This window comes from Gadus morhua, chromosome 9 (genome assembly GCF_902167405.1).
Source record: "Gadus morhua chromosome 9, gadMor3.0, whole genome shotgun sequence".
NCBI classification, from domain to species: Eukaryota; Metazoa; Chordata; class Actinopteri; order Gadiformes; family Gadidae; genus Gadus; species Gadus morhua.
Genome location: NC_044056.1, coordinates 11,223,228 through 11,239,620, shown reverse-complemented (window position 1 = coordinate 11,239,620; position 16,393 = coordinate 11,223,228). Strand labels below are relative to the sequence as shown.

Genomic DNA, 16,393 nt, shown 5'->3' with positions numbered 1-16,393 from the left:
ACGTTGTGTAGCACTGAATAATAAATCATTCTTGGCCGTACCATTATTGGAAACTAACGAACGCTGAAGTTAACCCCAGAGTGGTTTATTTGCTCGTTTCAGAGTTAGCCGCAGTGAGTAGATGAGCTCTGGTCATCTAGATTCTAGAACGCTGTTGGTTTTATCAAACTGCTCCGTTGTTGCTAACGTTGGATTCGTGGCGCTTGGATTAAGAACTGTTGAAGGGCAGAGGTGTCCCGTTGTGTATGTGGTAACGCACATCCTTGGAACTTTTTGGACCAATCAGGATTATTAGGGAGTATTCAACAAAAGTCTGTGGTTTAATCCAAACCAACCGACCAATCTGCAGCCTCCAGTGTGTGGAAGAGGAGGTGTGTCCCCGGCAGGGTTAGCATGTTGGCTATACGCTAACGACTAACAATCACAACGTATCGCGAGAATACTGGGTGTCCCCGAATTAGTTAGCCTGTTGGCTATACGCCAACGGCTCACATTCCGACGTATCGCAAACATAGTTAGCGTATAGCTGACACGCTAACCATACCGGCGATATGCCCAGTATGGTAAGCTTGTTTGCGATGCGCTAACTTTCTCAGCGATACGTCGGAATGGTTAGCCGTTAGCGTATGGCTGACCTGCTAACCCCAGGTGTGATCCCCCCCCCCCCCCCCCTCGTCCGTGGAACCATGTGAGCGTCCCGTCCAGTATGTACTCAGGAGTTGCTGGCTCTGGGGTTAACGCAATCATGTCACGGCCGTACGATACAGTAGGGGGGCCGCGGCTAACTGGGTCAGGACGAGGGCTGCAAGAGGCCAGGGTCATGTGATCTGTGTGTGTGTGTGTGTGTGTGTGTGTGTGAGACGTTATGTGTGTGTGAGACGTTATGTGTGTGTGTGACGTTATGTGTGTGTGTGTTCCCTATTCAGTCACGACTTCATCGGTGAGTTCAGCACCAGCTACAGAGAGATGTCCAGAGGCCAGACTCAGTTCCACATCTACGAGGTAGCGCACACTCACACAGACAGGCACCATGAGCGCACGCACACATACACACAGACAAACACAAACCCTCACACATACACAGGCACACACACACACACACACATACACACGGGCACGCACACACATATACAAGCACACACACAAACACAAACCCCGGTATGCACACAGACACACACAGATACAGACACAGGCAAATGTACGTGCACACACAAATACACACCAACACACACACACTCATGCAAACACATACAAGCACGCACAGACTCTGTAAACTGCATATGACTACCTGATACCAAATCATTCATATCTTAGCAAAAGATGAGAAATCTTATATTATATCTCCGAGGTTGTCAAAGAGCCACACGAGCAGTCCTGATCCGTCCTCCCCCTCCTCCTCTGACGCCGGCTCTCTGTCCGCAGGTCCTCAACCCCAAGAAGAAAGGCAAGAAGAAGAAAAAATACCAGAACTCAGGGACAGTGAGTCTGAAGGAACCCTCGTGGCTCACACTGGTCTTCATTTGGGACCCTTTAAACGCCTCTTCCTGGCCAGGGCCCTCACACACATCTACATGTCCTTAAGCAGACGCTTTGATCCAGAGACCGTTACTAGTCAGTCTGGAAGCAGGCAGAGCTTACAGTCACTATGGGGGAGCTGGGAAGCAAAGTTTATCGGGCTGCACAACCTAGCAGCCATATTGGATCTCTATAAATGCAGTCCATTTACAATTGACCATGTTTACGGGAGGTCTTTCCCTGTCGTGCTAACTGAGGTGTGTGTGTGTGTGTGTGTGTTTGTGTGCGTGTGTGTTTGTGTACCTGCCAGGTGACCCTGTTGTCCTGCCTGGTGGACTCTGAGCTCTCCTTTCTGGACTTCATCAAAGGCGGGTGAGTCCCGCTGACACTGGACCTCCACCCTGGTCCTCTCCGCTACGCCCCCAGTATGTCTGCTCTGCTGGCTCTTGTCGCGTCCCACTCCACCCCCCCGCACCCCGCTCTGCTGGGGGGGGGGGAGAGGGGAGCCGCTCTCAGGGATTTACCACCTCCATCCCCTCTTAAACACGCCGTGACTTCATCCCTGATCGCAGCTTAACCTTGGAGTCGCACTCATGTTTGTGTACTGTGTCTCTCTCCCTCTCTCTCTCCCTCACTCTCTCTCCCTCGCTCTCTCCCGCTCTCTCGCTCTCTCCCTCTCTCTCGCTCTCTCGCTCCCTCGCTCTCGCTCTCGCTCTCTCTCTCTCTCTCTCTCTGTGTCTGTCTGTCTGTCTGTCTGTCTGTCTCTCTGTCTCTCTGTCTCTCTCTCTCTCTCTCTCTCTCTCTCTCTCTCTCTCTCTCTCTCTCTCTCTCTCTCTCTCTGTGTCTCTCTCTGTGTCTCTCTCTCTCTGTGTGTGTCTCTCTCTCTCTCTCTCTGTCTCTGTCTCTGTCTCTGTCTCTCTCTCTCTCTCTCTCTCTCTCTCTCTCTCTGTGTCTCTCTCTCTCTCTCTCTCTCAGGACTCAGATCAATTTCACGGTTGCGATTGATTTCACGGCGTCTAACGGTGAGTCCCGCTGACGTCCGGCAGCTTGCGTGTTAATCTGTGAAGATCAGCTGACCTTGTAGTGCGTCCCCTCTTGGGTCCGGGGTCACTAATCCATTCACTCGTTCATCAGAAGGTCCCCCCCCCCCCGGTTCTGTTTCGCTGCTCTAATGCAGGAAATTACCTTTTGTTATAAAGTGGTTATCCAGCCCCTGGTCATTTATTCTGGGGTCATGCAACATTCTTTGTTGCACGACAGACCAATATTAAATTCATTTTTTTTTATGGGGGGCTGTGTCATCCCAATTTCAAGGGTAATTATATCTTAGGGGAAAAATGAAAAGACCTGAGACCCCATTAACTTCTGAACATTATGCAGTGATACAGTAAGACAAAGCACCAGAAGATGTTCCACATTATTCCTTTAAACACCAGTTTTATGGTGACCATTGAGGACATGTCCCTACAGCTGGCCTGCAACCCAACCACGGTGACCAGAGCTCAGAAGAGGTCCCCCCTCCTCCTCAAGGGTCCTCCTCTAGGGGGCTCAGGGTGAAGGCGTCACAGGGCCCCTCTTGGGGGCTCAGGGTTAGGGGGGTACTATAGCGTGGCCTGTGAAGAACCTAGAGAATGGGACTATGATGACCCTGGTGGACCCCGGTGGAGCCGGTCCCCCGTTGCTGCCCTGCTGACGTGCGGTTCCTCTGGTCCCTGTGCTCCAGGGAACCCGTCTCAGCCCACCTCGCTGCACTACATGAGCCCGTACCAGCTCAACGCCTACGCCATGGCCCTGCGTGCCGTGGGCGAGATCATCCAGGACTACGACAGCGACAAGATGTTCCCCGCGCTCGGCTTCGGCGCCAAGCTGCCCCCCGACGGACGGGTCTCGCACGAGTTCGCCCTGGTGAGGAGGCGAACTCCTTCCCGTTCGTTCTCATTCTCGCCCACCCTTTCCCGTTCTCTTTCCCGTTCTCTTTCACTCATTCTCTCAATCGCTTTCAAACTCACTCTTTCTCACTGTGTCTCACCCTTCCCTGTTATATCACACTCAATCTCACTATTTTCCCAACCATCTCACTATATCTCACTCTTTATCTCCCTCTCTCACTCACTCGTTCTAACTCACTCTCACTCGTTCTCTCAATCTCACTCACTCTGTCTGTCTCTTGTTTTTCAAGAAGTCTATACCGGTATGGAAAATCGAAATCGCCAAAGCACAAAAAGAGAACAAAGCTACATCTCTCTAACTCTCTCACTCTCTCTTTATCACTCTGTTGGCAACCTTTATCCTCGGAGATCTGGCAACCTAGTCCCTGCCCAGTCCCAGTATAAAACTCACCAGCACCGACCGGCTGTCCTTCAAAACTGCACCATCAGCTCTGTTTTAATGAGTTCAGTGTAACCCATGACAACGGCCCCTCCGCCCTCCCCCCCCTTCCTGCTCCATCCCTCTCCCCCTTCTCTGCGCCGTCCTACCCTTCGTCATCCAGAGGTTGACGATGGTCCAGAGGTTGTGGGCGGGGACACGTATCCCAAGGGTGGGCCGGGCCTGAGACGAGCACCCCATCTCCCCCCCCCGTTCCTTCCAGGCCTCTTATTGGTTGATTCAGACAGGCTGGTGTCTGAAGAGCCAACCATCCGAGCACAAGAGGCCCCTCTGGCGTTGGAGCCAGGGCTGAGATAAGGTTTCCCTTCCTGCGGTTTGACGGTTCCTCTGCTGAATTAAAACGACCCTCAGTGAGCTGTGAGCAGGGTCTCCCCCCGCCCGGCGCCGCTACGACCTCCGCTCCGCGTGGCTCCCTAACGACGTTCACACAGCTGCCTCCCAGGCTGATGAGGCGTGTTCATCACGGCTTGTTGATCTTTAAACTACGAAGCGTTGACCTGCACAAGGCCATGTTTTTAACATCTCATCGACCTCGTAAACAAGCTTGCACTAACAAAACAAACCACGTGGGATTACATTTACATTTTACATTCAGCAGACGCTATTATCCAAAGAGACTTACAATAAATACATTTGTCAGAAGAAAGAAAAAACAACAATATATCGCTGTCGGAACAGTAAGGATGTTCATAGAACCAGGGGCCAAGCACTAACAATCGCTAGGTTAACCTATTCCCGTTAGTTCATCTGCATGTGATGTATTCTGAGAGGTCAGTGAGACAGTTCATCTCTTTAAAAAGTAATTAAGGATTGAATATAAATGAGTTTTGGGCCGTACTGCGAGGAGCCACAGAATTCCACCATAAATGATCCTAATATGGACTTGGTTTCCTCTCGACATCACGGACGTTACCTTCATCCAGCTCCACAACGAGGGCGGCCCCGCCCACAGCATCCCGGGGGGCTCTGATTGGTGGGCTAACCTGTCATCAGCTCTAACGGGGGGCTTGTGGGGTGTGTCCTCAGAACGGGAACCCCCAGAACCCGTACTGCTCGGGCATCGAAGGTGTGATGGAGGCGTACTACCAGAGCCTCAAGTCGGTTCGGCTCTACGGCCCCACGCACTTCTCCCCCGTCATCAACCACGTGGCCAGGTACACACACACACACACACACACACACACACACACACACACACACACACACACACATGCAGATACACACACAGACACATACACACACGTACACACAAATGCAGACAAACGCATAGACACGCATCCAAGCACGCACATATGCATACAGTCAAACACACACACACACAAACACACACACACACACACACGTGCATAGAGACACATAAGAAACCAATGCACAGGCACGCAAACACACCCAAGCAGCACATCGACACACACGCACATACAGACGCACAGACACAGATACATAGACACACACAAGCACATGGACACATACACGCATATAGTAGACACACATGGACGAATGCACGCACATACTGACAAACACACACAGACTATGCACACACATGCCGACACACACACACACACACACACACACACACACACACACACACACACACAGGTGATCTGGGTGTGCAGAAGGTGTTTGTGTTTGCACTATCCACCACAATCTCAGATCAATAGGTTATCATTACAGCTCAGAGGGTGTGTTTGCATGTGTGTGTTTGTGTGAGTCTTGGTTGCACTCTCCCACGGGTGGAGGCTTACTGAACGTTCAAGTAATTGCGCTAACGGCTTCGCCATCAGCCCAGCATCGGCCCATCGCCCCCACCACCACCGCTCATTAGAATCAGGATCAGAGTGTGTTTCTGACTCCTCTGCTCTCTCCCTCTTCTCACCGGGCGTTGCACTACTACAGCTTCTGCTTTTGTAAATGGACTGCATTTTATAAAGAACTTTTCTAACCAGTGGCCACTCAAAGCGCTTTACAACACTGCCTCATTCACCCATTTAGCACACATTCAAACACAGACGGCGGTGTCAGCCACGCAAGGCGACAGCCAGCTCGTCAGGAGCAGTCAGGGTGAGGGGTCTTGCTCAGGGACACCTGGACACTCGGCTAGGGGGAGCTGGGGTTCCTCCCGGCTCCTCCTAGCCGAGCGAGAGCAACCTCCCGGTTAGCGTCCAACCCGCTCTGCCTCCTGGGGCACACGCCGCTCCAGCTGGGCTGCTCTAATCCGGCTGCGCTCAGCCTCCCCTGTGGGTCAGGTGGTTGAGGCGTCTGCTAAGTGGTAATGATGACGATAGCGTCTGCTGAACGACTCAACGTCGATGGAGGAGCTTCCTGCCCTGTGAACCTGGACCTCCCTGCTCTGTGAGGGCAGTACGGATGTGACGGCTTCTCACCGGTCTATGAGGGAGTCCTCAGGGGCGTGACAGTGTAGTGGAGGCTGGGGCCATCAGCCTCAGCAGCCTGCCGACAGGCCTCTGAGCCAGGCACCATGACCCCTACCTACCCAAACATACGGTCAGTGCCTTGCTCAACAGCAGCAGGTAGGCATCATGGATTGAATCCAACAACTGGATACATATTGTGTCAATAGATAATTGTATGATTATAATAATCAAAGTGTTATAACGGTGCCAGTATCTAATGTATAACACTTTGTCACAGGCTAAAGAAAAATACAATTTAACAATTCTCCTCCCAGTCATCACTCCACCAGAACCACGTAGTCTGTAGATCTGAACGGTCGGACATAGCGTCCTGGTTCAACGTGTGTTCCTAATGACATACATCTGAATTCACTGCTACCTGCTCCTCCTCCTTCCAATGAATCTGAATCCAAAGTTGTGATGAGGATGTGAACAACGTTCCTTGTCACAAGTGAATCCAGGGCTAAATATGTCCAGCAGCATAAGATACTAAGCAGTGAGCTGTATTAGTGAGCACTGCAGCACAGTATACCTAGTAGTGAGCTGTATTAGTGAGCAGCACAATGACAATGATCACGCGGTATGTGGTTTGATACATACTGTATATACTGTATGAGGTTTGATACATACTGTATGTGGTTTGATGTGTATTTGGTTGGCTGTGATACATACTGCATTCGGGCTGTGAAGGCATGTTTCCTGACTACGAGGCATTCCTCCTCGTTAGGGCGCTTAGAGCTGTGGTCTCTCGCCCACGCAACCCTGAAATAGCTCCATTGTTCCCTTCTCTCTCCCGCCGTCCACGGGAACGCCAGAGGTCGGCTCGCGCTCCGGCGGAGACGCTCACGCTGACGCTAACGCTACGTCAAACCGTTAAATACCAATTCTTCTTTAGCCTGGGACAAAGTGCTTTACATAAGATACCAGTGCCGTTATAACACTTAATATGAATTAAAAAAAAAGATTAAGAGTAATTAATCTTTTTTTTATTTACACATTTATTTTTTATTTACACAACATTTATCTATTCACACAAGATGTATCATTAACGTTTATAGTCATGGCATTTAGCAGACGCATTCATCCAAAGCGACTTACAATGGTAAGTATTTGTACATTTGAGAAACAACAATATATGCTGTCGGTACAGTAAGGATGTTCATAGAACCAAGTGAAAGGCACCAACAATCGCTAGGTTTACCCATTCCCCGTATACAACAGAGATAGCTAGGATAATATGCTACACAATGCAAAGTACTATTGTTAAGTGAAGAGTATGCAGCGATTATAATTCCTCCAGGATGCCCTCCTACTGCTGTTGAGCAAGGCACTGACCGTATGCTGTGGTTCACCAGTTTACAATGCCTGCACACAGCTCCAAGCGCTGGGGGGGTCGGGTGTGTGTGTGTGTGTGTGTGTGTGTGTGTGTGTGTGTGTGTGTGTGTGTGTGTGTGTGTGTGTGTGTGTGTGTGTGTGTGTGTGTGTGTGTGTGTGTGTGTGTGTGTGTGTGTGTGTGTGAAGCGGTACTTCATTAAAACCAGGACCGTTCGAAGGTCCATTAACGACTCTCTCAAATCACCACTCTGAACGCTAGCGATCCAATCAGAACCCAGCGATGTGTTGATGTTGCGTCCCGGGAGACGGGTGCGAGCTCCTGGTTATGCAACACCTGGCCGCTGTGGCCTTTGACCCCTGACCCCCTGCCTGACAGGTATGCGTCGGCGGTGACGGACGGCTCGCAGTACTTCATCCTCCTCATCATCTCAGACGGAGTCATCACGGACATGGCCCAGACCAAGGAGTCCATCGTCAACGTACGTCTGCCCCCTCCTCCCCTCTCCTCCTCTCTCTACCCTCTCCCATCCCTCTCCCCTCTCTCTTTTCCCCTGTCACCTCTCATCCCAACTCCCTCCCATCTCTCTCCCTTCTCTCCTCTCCCCTCTCTTCTTCTCTCCCCTTCTCTCTCCCTCCCCTCTCTCCCCCCTCTAACCTCTAATCCACCATTTCCCCACTATCTCCCCTTTCTCCTCTCTCTGTCCCTCCCCCCCTCTCCCCCGTCCTACACCGACTCCCTTTAAACCTCCAGCTCTTGTTCTCCTCCCCTTGTGTTCCTGCTCCAGCGTTGGTTCTCTCTCTGCTGCTCTGTTCCTCATGCCAGCTGCCGGGTCTTTAGGGTCCTGAGTCGTCTCTCTGCTCGCTACATGTCTGCTTATTTTGTGCTTCTTCTCAAATGTTCTCTCTTGTTTATCATTGTCTCCCTCGACCGTTCCCCTCTCTCTCTCTGGTTATTTTCTCCCCCCCCCCCCCCCCCACACACACGCCTCTCTCTCTCTCCTTCTTCTTCTTCGTCTTCTTTGTCTTCTTTGTCTTCCTCTTTGTCTTCTTCTTCTTCTTTAGTTTTTATGTTTATGTTTACTTTCTTTGTGGACCGGGCCCTAGAGAGAGACCGGGTAGTGGGTCAGAGAGACCGGGCCCTAGAGAGAAACCAGGTAGTGGGTCAGAGAGACCGGATAGTTGGTCAGAGAGACCGGGTGGTGGGTCAGAGAGACCGGGTGGTGGGACAGAGAGACCGGGTGGTGGGTCAGAGAGACCGGGTGGTGGGTCAGAGAGAAGAGAAGAACCCAGCTCGCTACAAGGCGGACTGCTCTCTTCCGTGAGGTCTCCCTACCCCTCCAGCCCCGGTACCGATGGAATTGGGTTCTGCTGATCCAGGGGGATTCACTAGAATCTCTCATCAGCCCGAGCCAATTAACCAGCCCGTTGACAGCCTCAGCTTCACCCAATCACCCTCCGCGGAGGCATTCAAACCGTCCAATCAGATCGCAGAGTAATCATCCGCTGTCCCTCCGGGGGCGGGACCTCGCGGCCCCTTATATGGTGTGATTCCAGGATGGTCATGTAATCTCCGAGTCATAAAGGACAGGTGAAAGCCCTGCGTCTGCACGCAGCTTATTGAACAAGCTGCTCCGAGCTTATTGAACAATATTGAGAAGCGGTGAAGCCCGGAGGCAACGCGGCTTTAATTTGCCTCACCGGGGTACCGGCCTCAACGGGCCTCATTGGGGTACCGGCCTCACCGGGCCTCATTGGGGTACCGGCCTCACCGGGCCTCATTGGGGTACCACCCGATCCGGCTGGGCGGCGGGTTCTGCCCGCTCGTACAGCCAGTGAGACGGAGCGGCTCAGAGCAGCGGTGGGATGACGGAGCGGCTCAGAGCAGCGGTGGGATGACGGAGCGTGAGGAAACCCATCACACCGCGGCGGGGGGGGGGGTTACCGGAGGAGGCTAACCCTGGGATGTGGCGTTGGGATGACAGAGGGAGCGACTGCGTCTCTGAGCTTCTTGGCGGGGGGCTGTTGTGAAGGGGGCTTCCCTGGCGGTCCTTCAGATAACACTAAAGCTCCTCCTCTTCCTCCCTCTGCAGGCCGCCTCACTGCCCATGTCCATCATCATCGTCGGCGTCGGACCGGCTGAGTTTGACGGTCAGCATGTGTGTGTGTGTCCATACCTGTGTGTGTGTGTGTGTGTTCATGTGTGTTTGTCCGTGCTTGTGTCTGTTTCCATGTGTGTCCGTGTGTGTGTGGGTGTATGTGTGTGTCCATGCTTGTGTGTGTGTGTCCATATGTGTGTGTGTGTGTATCAAGACCTGTGTGTGTGTGTGGGTTTGTGTGTGTGTGTGTGTGTGTGTGTGTGTGTGTGTGTGTGTGTGTGTGTGTGTGTGTGTGTGTGTGTGTGTTGGGACTGATAACAGCCATGTGTGTGTATCCCATAAGCACACTGCCTTTATTTTCCTTCCCTAATCCTCCTGCCGAAGTCCCTTCTCTATCTCTGGCTCCATATGCATGCCTCCTGCTGCTGTTCTCCTCTCCCCCCCTCCCCTCTTCCCTCCCCCTTCACTACTGCTCTCTCCCAACACTCCTTTCCTCCCCTACCCTCTTATCTCCTTTCCTCCTCTGTCCTCTCCTCCTCTCCTCTTCTCAATTCCTTTTCTCGTTTGCTCCTCTTATCATCGCTCCACCCTCTCCTCCTTTTCCTCTCCTCTCCCGTTCTCCCTCCTCGTCTCTCCTCCTCCTCCTCTCCCCTCTCATTCTCTCCATCCTCCTCCTCTTGTTGCCCCACCCCCCCCCCCCCTGCTGGCTTGTTCAACAGCCTTTCCTGTTGAGCGCTTTAGTGGTTCGCTTGTTGGACCGGAGCAGCCAGCATGTAGCGCCTACACCGACTATCAGTGTATTAGCATGCTAACAGAGCCGCCAGCATGTAGCTATCGTCAACACTGACTCTCTGTGTATTAGCATGCTACCAGAGCCGCCAGCCTGTAGCAGCGAAACACTGAATCTCTCTGTATTGGCATGCTCCCAGAGCTGCAAGTCTGTAGCTCCTAAAACTGACTATCTGTGTATTAGCATGCTAACAGAGCCGCCAGCCCGTAACGGTGACCCGCTAACTCTATGTGTATTAACATGCTAACAGAGCCATCCGACAGTAGCGGCTACACACTGACTATCAGTGTACAAGCATGCTAACAGAGCCTCCAGCCTGAAGCGCCTACACTGGCTTTCTGTTTATCAGCATGCTAACAGAGCCGTCCGCATGTAGCGTCGACACACTGGCTATTAGTGTATTGGCATGCTAACAGAGCCGTTAGCCTGAAGCGGCGACACACTGACTCTGTGTATTGGCATGCTAACGGAGCCGCCAGCCTGTAGCAGCGACACACTGACTCTGTGTATTGGCATGCTAACAGAGCCGCCAGCCTGTAGCAGCGACACACTGTCTCTGTGTATTAGCATGCTAACAGAGCCGCCAGCCTGTAGCAGCGACACACTGAATCTGTGTATTAGCATGCTAACGGAGCCGCCAGCCTGTAGCAGCGACACACTGACTCTCTGTGTATTAGCATGCTAACGGAGCCGCCAGCCTGTAGCAGCGACACACTGACTATCTGTGTATTAGCATGCTAACAGAACACACATCACTGCCTACGTTTAACAGCGCTGCAGCGTTTACTATTCCTCCTGCTCCGCCGGCTGCCCCCGTGTGTGTGTGTGTGTGTGTGTGTGTGTGTGTGTGTGTGTGTGTGTGTGTGTGTGTGTGTGTGTGTGTGTGCGCCGAATTATGCATAACTTTGTTTCTTAATCCGCATATTTAAAGCATCATTTGAGTGTTTAATGTAAATGTGTCGGTTACGTGGCACGGTTGCCAACGCCTGGAACTCATTTCAGGGTTGTGGGTGACTTCTCCCGTTTCTCTCTCTAGCGAGGCACACAACTGAATAAACACCAGGCTAGAAACCTAATGCTCCCTTCTCCTGCCTCCCCCGAGTTCATCAGCAGCTGGGGGGACGCAGCCAGCGTCAGGTGACACCCTGGTGTGGACAGGTTCTCACCTGATCGTCCTATTGGTTCAGAACGTGGCCACAGTTATACAGACAATGAGATGGACTTGCAGTCGTTCAGTACGTTAGATGGTAAATTGACTGCATTTAATGAGCACTTTTCAAACCAGTGGCCCCTCAAAGCGCCATATTGCCTCACATTCACACATTCACACACCCGCGGTGTCAGGGGGGTGAGGTGGCTGAGATGTCTCGCTCAGGGACACTTCACCACCAGCTAGGAGGAGCCGGGGATCGAACTAGCAACCTTCCGGTTACCAGCCGACCCGCTCTACCTCCTGAGCCACATGCCGCCAGTTAGACGGACATGTCGTTGAGTGCGTACAGTACGTTCAACATACACGATCCTCCAGTCGTCCAGAGGCAGAACAGAGCAGAACAGAGCTGAAGAGGCATGTCCTCACCCGTGTGTCTCTGTGTGATCCCAGAAATGATCGAGCTGGACGGAGACGAGGAGCGCATCTCGTCCCAGGGACGTCTGGCCGAGAGGGACATCGTGCAGGTAGGGCACCCAGGGAACAGAGCTCAGGGCTGGGGTGCGGAGGGGCTGAGGCCCCCCTCAGATTCAAGGGTCTGGCTCACTTATTATTCACCACACGTTATATACGTAAGTGCACATTTTCACACAGATTAACCCAAAAATACACACAGATATAGACACATTCACATGCACATACTCAAACACACAAACATACACACACATGCACATACTCACACACGTATATACACATGCACACACATACTCACACAGATATACATATGCACACACACACATGCACGTACTCGCACACAGATATATACATGCACATACTCACACATGCAGATATACACATTCACATACTCACACATACAGATATACACATACATGCACATGCTCACACAGCCAGTGTTCTGCACCAGCAGGCCGTGCAGTGGCCTCCATTAACCCTGCTCGTCTGAGTCTCTCGGCCTCATGTGCTCCTTCTCCTCCTACCCCTCTCCTAACCCTCACGCTCCCCTCCCTCTGGTCGGCGCCTCCTGCCTGTTTCTCTGTTTCTCACCCTCTATGTTTCTCTCTTCAATCTGTCTGTTCCTCCATGGCTCTCTATCTCTCGCTCTTCCTCTGTCCATCCCTCCCTCTCCCCCTCTCTGCCTCTGCCTCTACCCCTCTCCCTCCACCCCTCTCCCTCCACCTCACTCCCTCCACCCCTCTCCCTCCACCCCTCTCCCTCCACCCCTCTCCCTCCACCCCTCTCCCTCCACCTCTCTCCCTCCACCTCTCTCCCTCCACCTCACTCCCTCCACCCCTCTCCCTCCACCTCTCTCCCTCCACCCCTCTCCCTCCACCTCTCTCCCTCCACCTCTCTCCCTCCACCCCTCTCCCTCCACCTCTCTCCCTCCACCTCTCTCCCTCCACCCCTCTCCCTCCACCTCTCTCCCTCCACCCCTCTCCCTCCACCTCACTCCCTCCACCCCTCTCCCTCCACCTCTCTCCCTCCACCCCTCTCCCTCCACCTCTCTCCCTCCACCCCTCTCCCTCCACCTCTCTCCCTCCACCCCTCTCCCTCCACCTCTCTCCCTCCACCTCTCTCCCTCCACCTCACTCCCTCCACCTCTCTCCCTCCACCTCTCTCCCTCCACCTCTCTCCACTCCCTGTCCCTCACCTCTCTCCCACCTCCCTCTCCCCTCCTCTACATCCCTGTACGTCTCCCTCCCCCCCCTCCCTCTCCCCTCTACATCCCTGTACGTCTCCCTCCCCCCCCTCCCTCTCCCCTCTACATCCCTGTACGTCTCCCTCCCCCCCCTCCCTCTCCCTCCCTCTCCCCTCTACATCCCTGTACGTCTCCCTCCCCCTCCCTCCCCCCCCTCCCTCTCCCCTCTACATCCCTGTACGTCTCCCTCCCCCCCCTCCCTCTCCCCTCTACATCCCTGTACGTCTCCCTCCCCCCCCTCCCTCTCCCTCCCTCTCCCCTCTACATCCCTGTACGTCTCCCTCCCCCCCTCCCTCTCCCTCCCTCTCCCCTCTACATCCCTGTACGTCTCCCTCCCCCCCCTCCCTCTCCCTCCCTCTCCCCTCTACATCCCTGTACGTCTCCCTCCCCCTCCCTCCCCCCCCTCCCCAGTTCGTCCCGTTCCGGGACTACGTGGACCGCCGGGGGAACCACATCCTGTCCATGGCGCGCCTCGCCAAGGAGGTGCTGGCCGAGATCCCCGACCAGTTCCTGTCCTACATGCGGACGCGGGGCATCAAACCGGGGACCTCTCCGCCCCCCTACACCCCCGCCATCCACCCCCTCCTCACCCGGAGGGTGAGCCGGATCTGAGGTCCCTCCCCCGCTCCTCCACCCTCCTGCCCCACCTCACAGGAGGTCCTCGTCTGACGTAGGCTCCGCCCCCCTGCCGCTCCGGGAGGAGACCTTCAAAGTCCTGATGATGATGATGATGAAGATGATGACGACGACATTGAGTGAACCAACCATCTGTGGCGCTCACCCGCGTCCCTTTTGACAGACGAGTGAGGGGGGGGGGGGGGGGGGTTGGGAAGCAGCGTGTGGCACTCATTTGGGGTGGAGGTCAAAGGTCAACTCGTCGACCCTCAAGATGGACAGATACAGACGAGCATGGCTATCATCTACATAGCGTTTATCCCTCTATCATCTATCATTATCCATCTGTCTTCAATATAGCTATCATAATCTATCTTTTATTTATCTATCATTATCCACCTGGCTTTTATCTATTTATCTATATCATTTCCATTCAACCCTCTTCTATTAGATACTCTCACTCTCCTTTCATCCGTCATCAATCGATCTACATCCAGATGTTATCAATCAATATTATCTCTGTCTATCAGTCTACCCATTATCTCTGTCTGTCTATCAGTCTGTTATCCATTATCTCTGTCTATCAGTCTGTGATCCATTACCTCTGTCCATCAGTCTGTTATCCATTACCCCTGTCTGTCCATCAGTCTGTTATCCATTATCTCTGTCCCTCAGTCTGTTATCCATTACCTCTGTCTCTCCATCAGTCTGTGATCCATTACCCCTGTCTGTTGTGTGTCAGTCAGTCTGTGTTCATGTTTACAGCGACGGGACAGAGGCAGATCTGCTAGGTAGTGCAGCAGGACTCGTACCGATGCCGTCGTCCTGCACCACTCAGGGCTCTGTTGCACCGCAACTAAAACCCCCCCGTCCTCCACACACGCACACGTGCACACACACCACACAGACACACCAACGTGAACACACACACAGACACACACTTCTGCCCAGCAGGAGGGAGTCAGGGTACTGGTTGGGGGATGTGTAGCCGTACACCGGACTCTCCCTGGGTACCTCGTACCCCCACCTGGGTCTCCACGGACCGTCCCCAGGTGTTATACCGACTCACACACAGACACTTGGACACACGCCCAGGCAAACCCGCTCCAACGCTCCGTGTCTTATTGGGGGACGAGTGTGGCTCCGGTTTCACTGAGCGGCGTTTTGTAGCCTCAGAAGCATTCTTCCATTTTGTCTCTACCTCTCACATTGTTGTTATGGCGGCGGCCGGAACACGACAAATTGAGGCGGCTCGCAGTGACTACCGCCCTGGACGCCCGTTGTGTCAGCCGAAACCGTGAGGGGAGAGAGCTTTGACCGCTATCTGATGGACTCCGTTCCGGGTCGATATCGGCAGCCCTTCCTCTGCTGTATCGTCAGCGTCTCTGCACCAGGACACAAAGCTTCTTCGTCGATGGCCAACGGGGACAGTGTGCATCGGGGCGGACTCCTTCATGACCGTACCAGGGGTTTAGTTTGGCCCCACCTCACCTTCTAGACATAGTAAGACTGCGATCTAAACAGGTAACTGCACTGCTGTCACTTTTCTAAGCCAAGTGTTTCTGGGTGAGACTTCAACGCCGGCCACTTTTTTTGACCCGTGTTCTCAACGTGTGGATTGATGATGTTAAGCAAAGCACAAATGGTTTCACTGCAGAACAGCTGAGATTAATTCATAACGTTCTCCGTCTTACATGGATTGGGCCGTCCTACCGCAGTGGGGGGACCCACAGCTGGGGGACCCCACTGTGGGTCTGATGGGTCTCGCCTCCCAAATTCATCAACGCCCCGGTGAACACATGCGCATCGCCGACCCACTACAGTAGCACCTGGTAGTTGACTACCTTACGAATCATTAGACTGTTGATAGAAACAGGACCGTTCCAAGTGAGACCCCTCTGTAGCCTAATATCTATAGCTTATAAGCAGGCTCCTGCGGTCCCCATCTTCTTCTTAGGGGAACCCAAGGGTAGCCCGGACCCCTAGGTTCGGAACCCACTGTTCCTACTGCCTGGCTAGAACGGGGGAAATACTGTGTAATACATTTAACTTGAACAGCAATTTGTGTACAACACTGTAAACACTAATGTTAAACACTTCTGTAACCAACCGAGGCAGAAAGCGTACTTTCTTCTGCATACATCTCAGATATATATTTCTTATTTTCTTGAGTATTTATTTATTATCCTCAAATGAAAATGTATACGGTACTTCTAAACTGCTTGTGATGAACGATTTCTTACACATTTATACACTAAATGTCAAAAATGTTTGCATTTTATCGTGACTTGGGTGCGTACATGTGAATTGCTGCTTTTGTTTCGGTGTAAAAGTGTTCATGTTTTTATACAGAGGCCTGTAATCATATTTAAATCA

The 16,393-nt window shown here is 52.9% G+C and overlaps 1 protein-coding gene across 1 annotated transcript in view; it reads left to right on the top strand.

Annotated features, from left to right (window-relative positions):
• The window catches only part of LOC115550349 (copine-8), a 49,574-nt gene extending 33,443 nt beyond the window's left edge, over positions 1-16,131 (top strand). The window contains exons 11-20 of the mRNA XM_030365286.1: positions 927-1,002; positions 1,423-1,479; positions 1,826-1,887; positions 2,491-2,537; positions 3,239-3,420; positions 4,930-5,057; positions 8,026-8,128; positions 9,740-9,797; positions 12,139-12,212; positions 13,814-16,131. Of these exons, the coding sequence (XP_030221146.1) occupies positions 927-1,002; positions 1,423-1,479; positions 1,826-1,887; positions 2,491-2,537; positions 3,239-3,420; positions 4,930-5,057; positions 8,026-8,128; positions 9,740-9,797; positions 12,139-12,212; positions 13,814-14,014 (988 nt within the window). The 3' untranslated portion in view covers positions 14,015-16,131. The remainder of the gene's footprint in view (positions 1-926; positions 1,003-1,422; positions 1,480-1,825; positions 1,888-2,490; positions 2,538-3,238; positions 3,421-4,929; positions 5,058-8,025; positions 8,129-9,739; positions 9,798-12,138; positions 12,213-13,813) is intronic.
• The last annotated feature ends 262 nt before the right edge of the window (positions 16,132-16,393 follow it).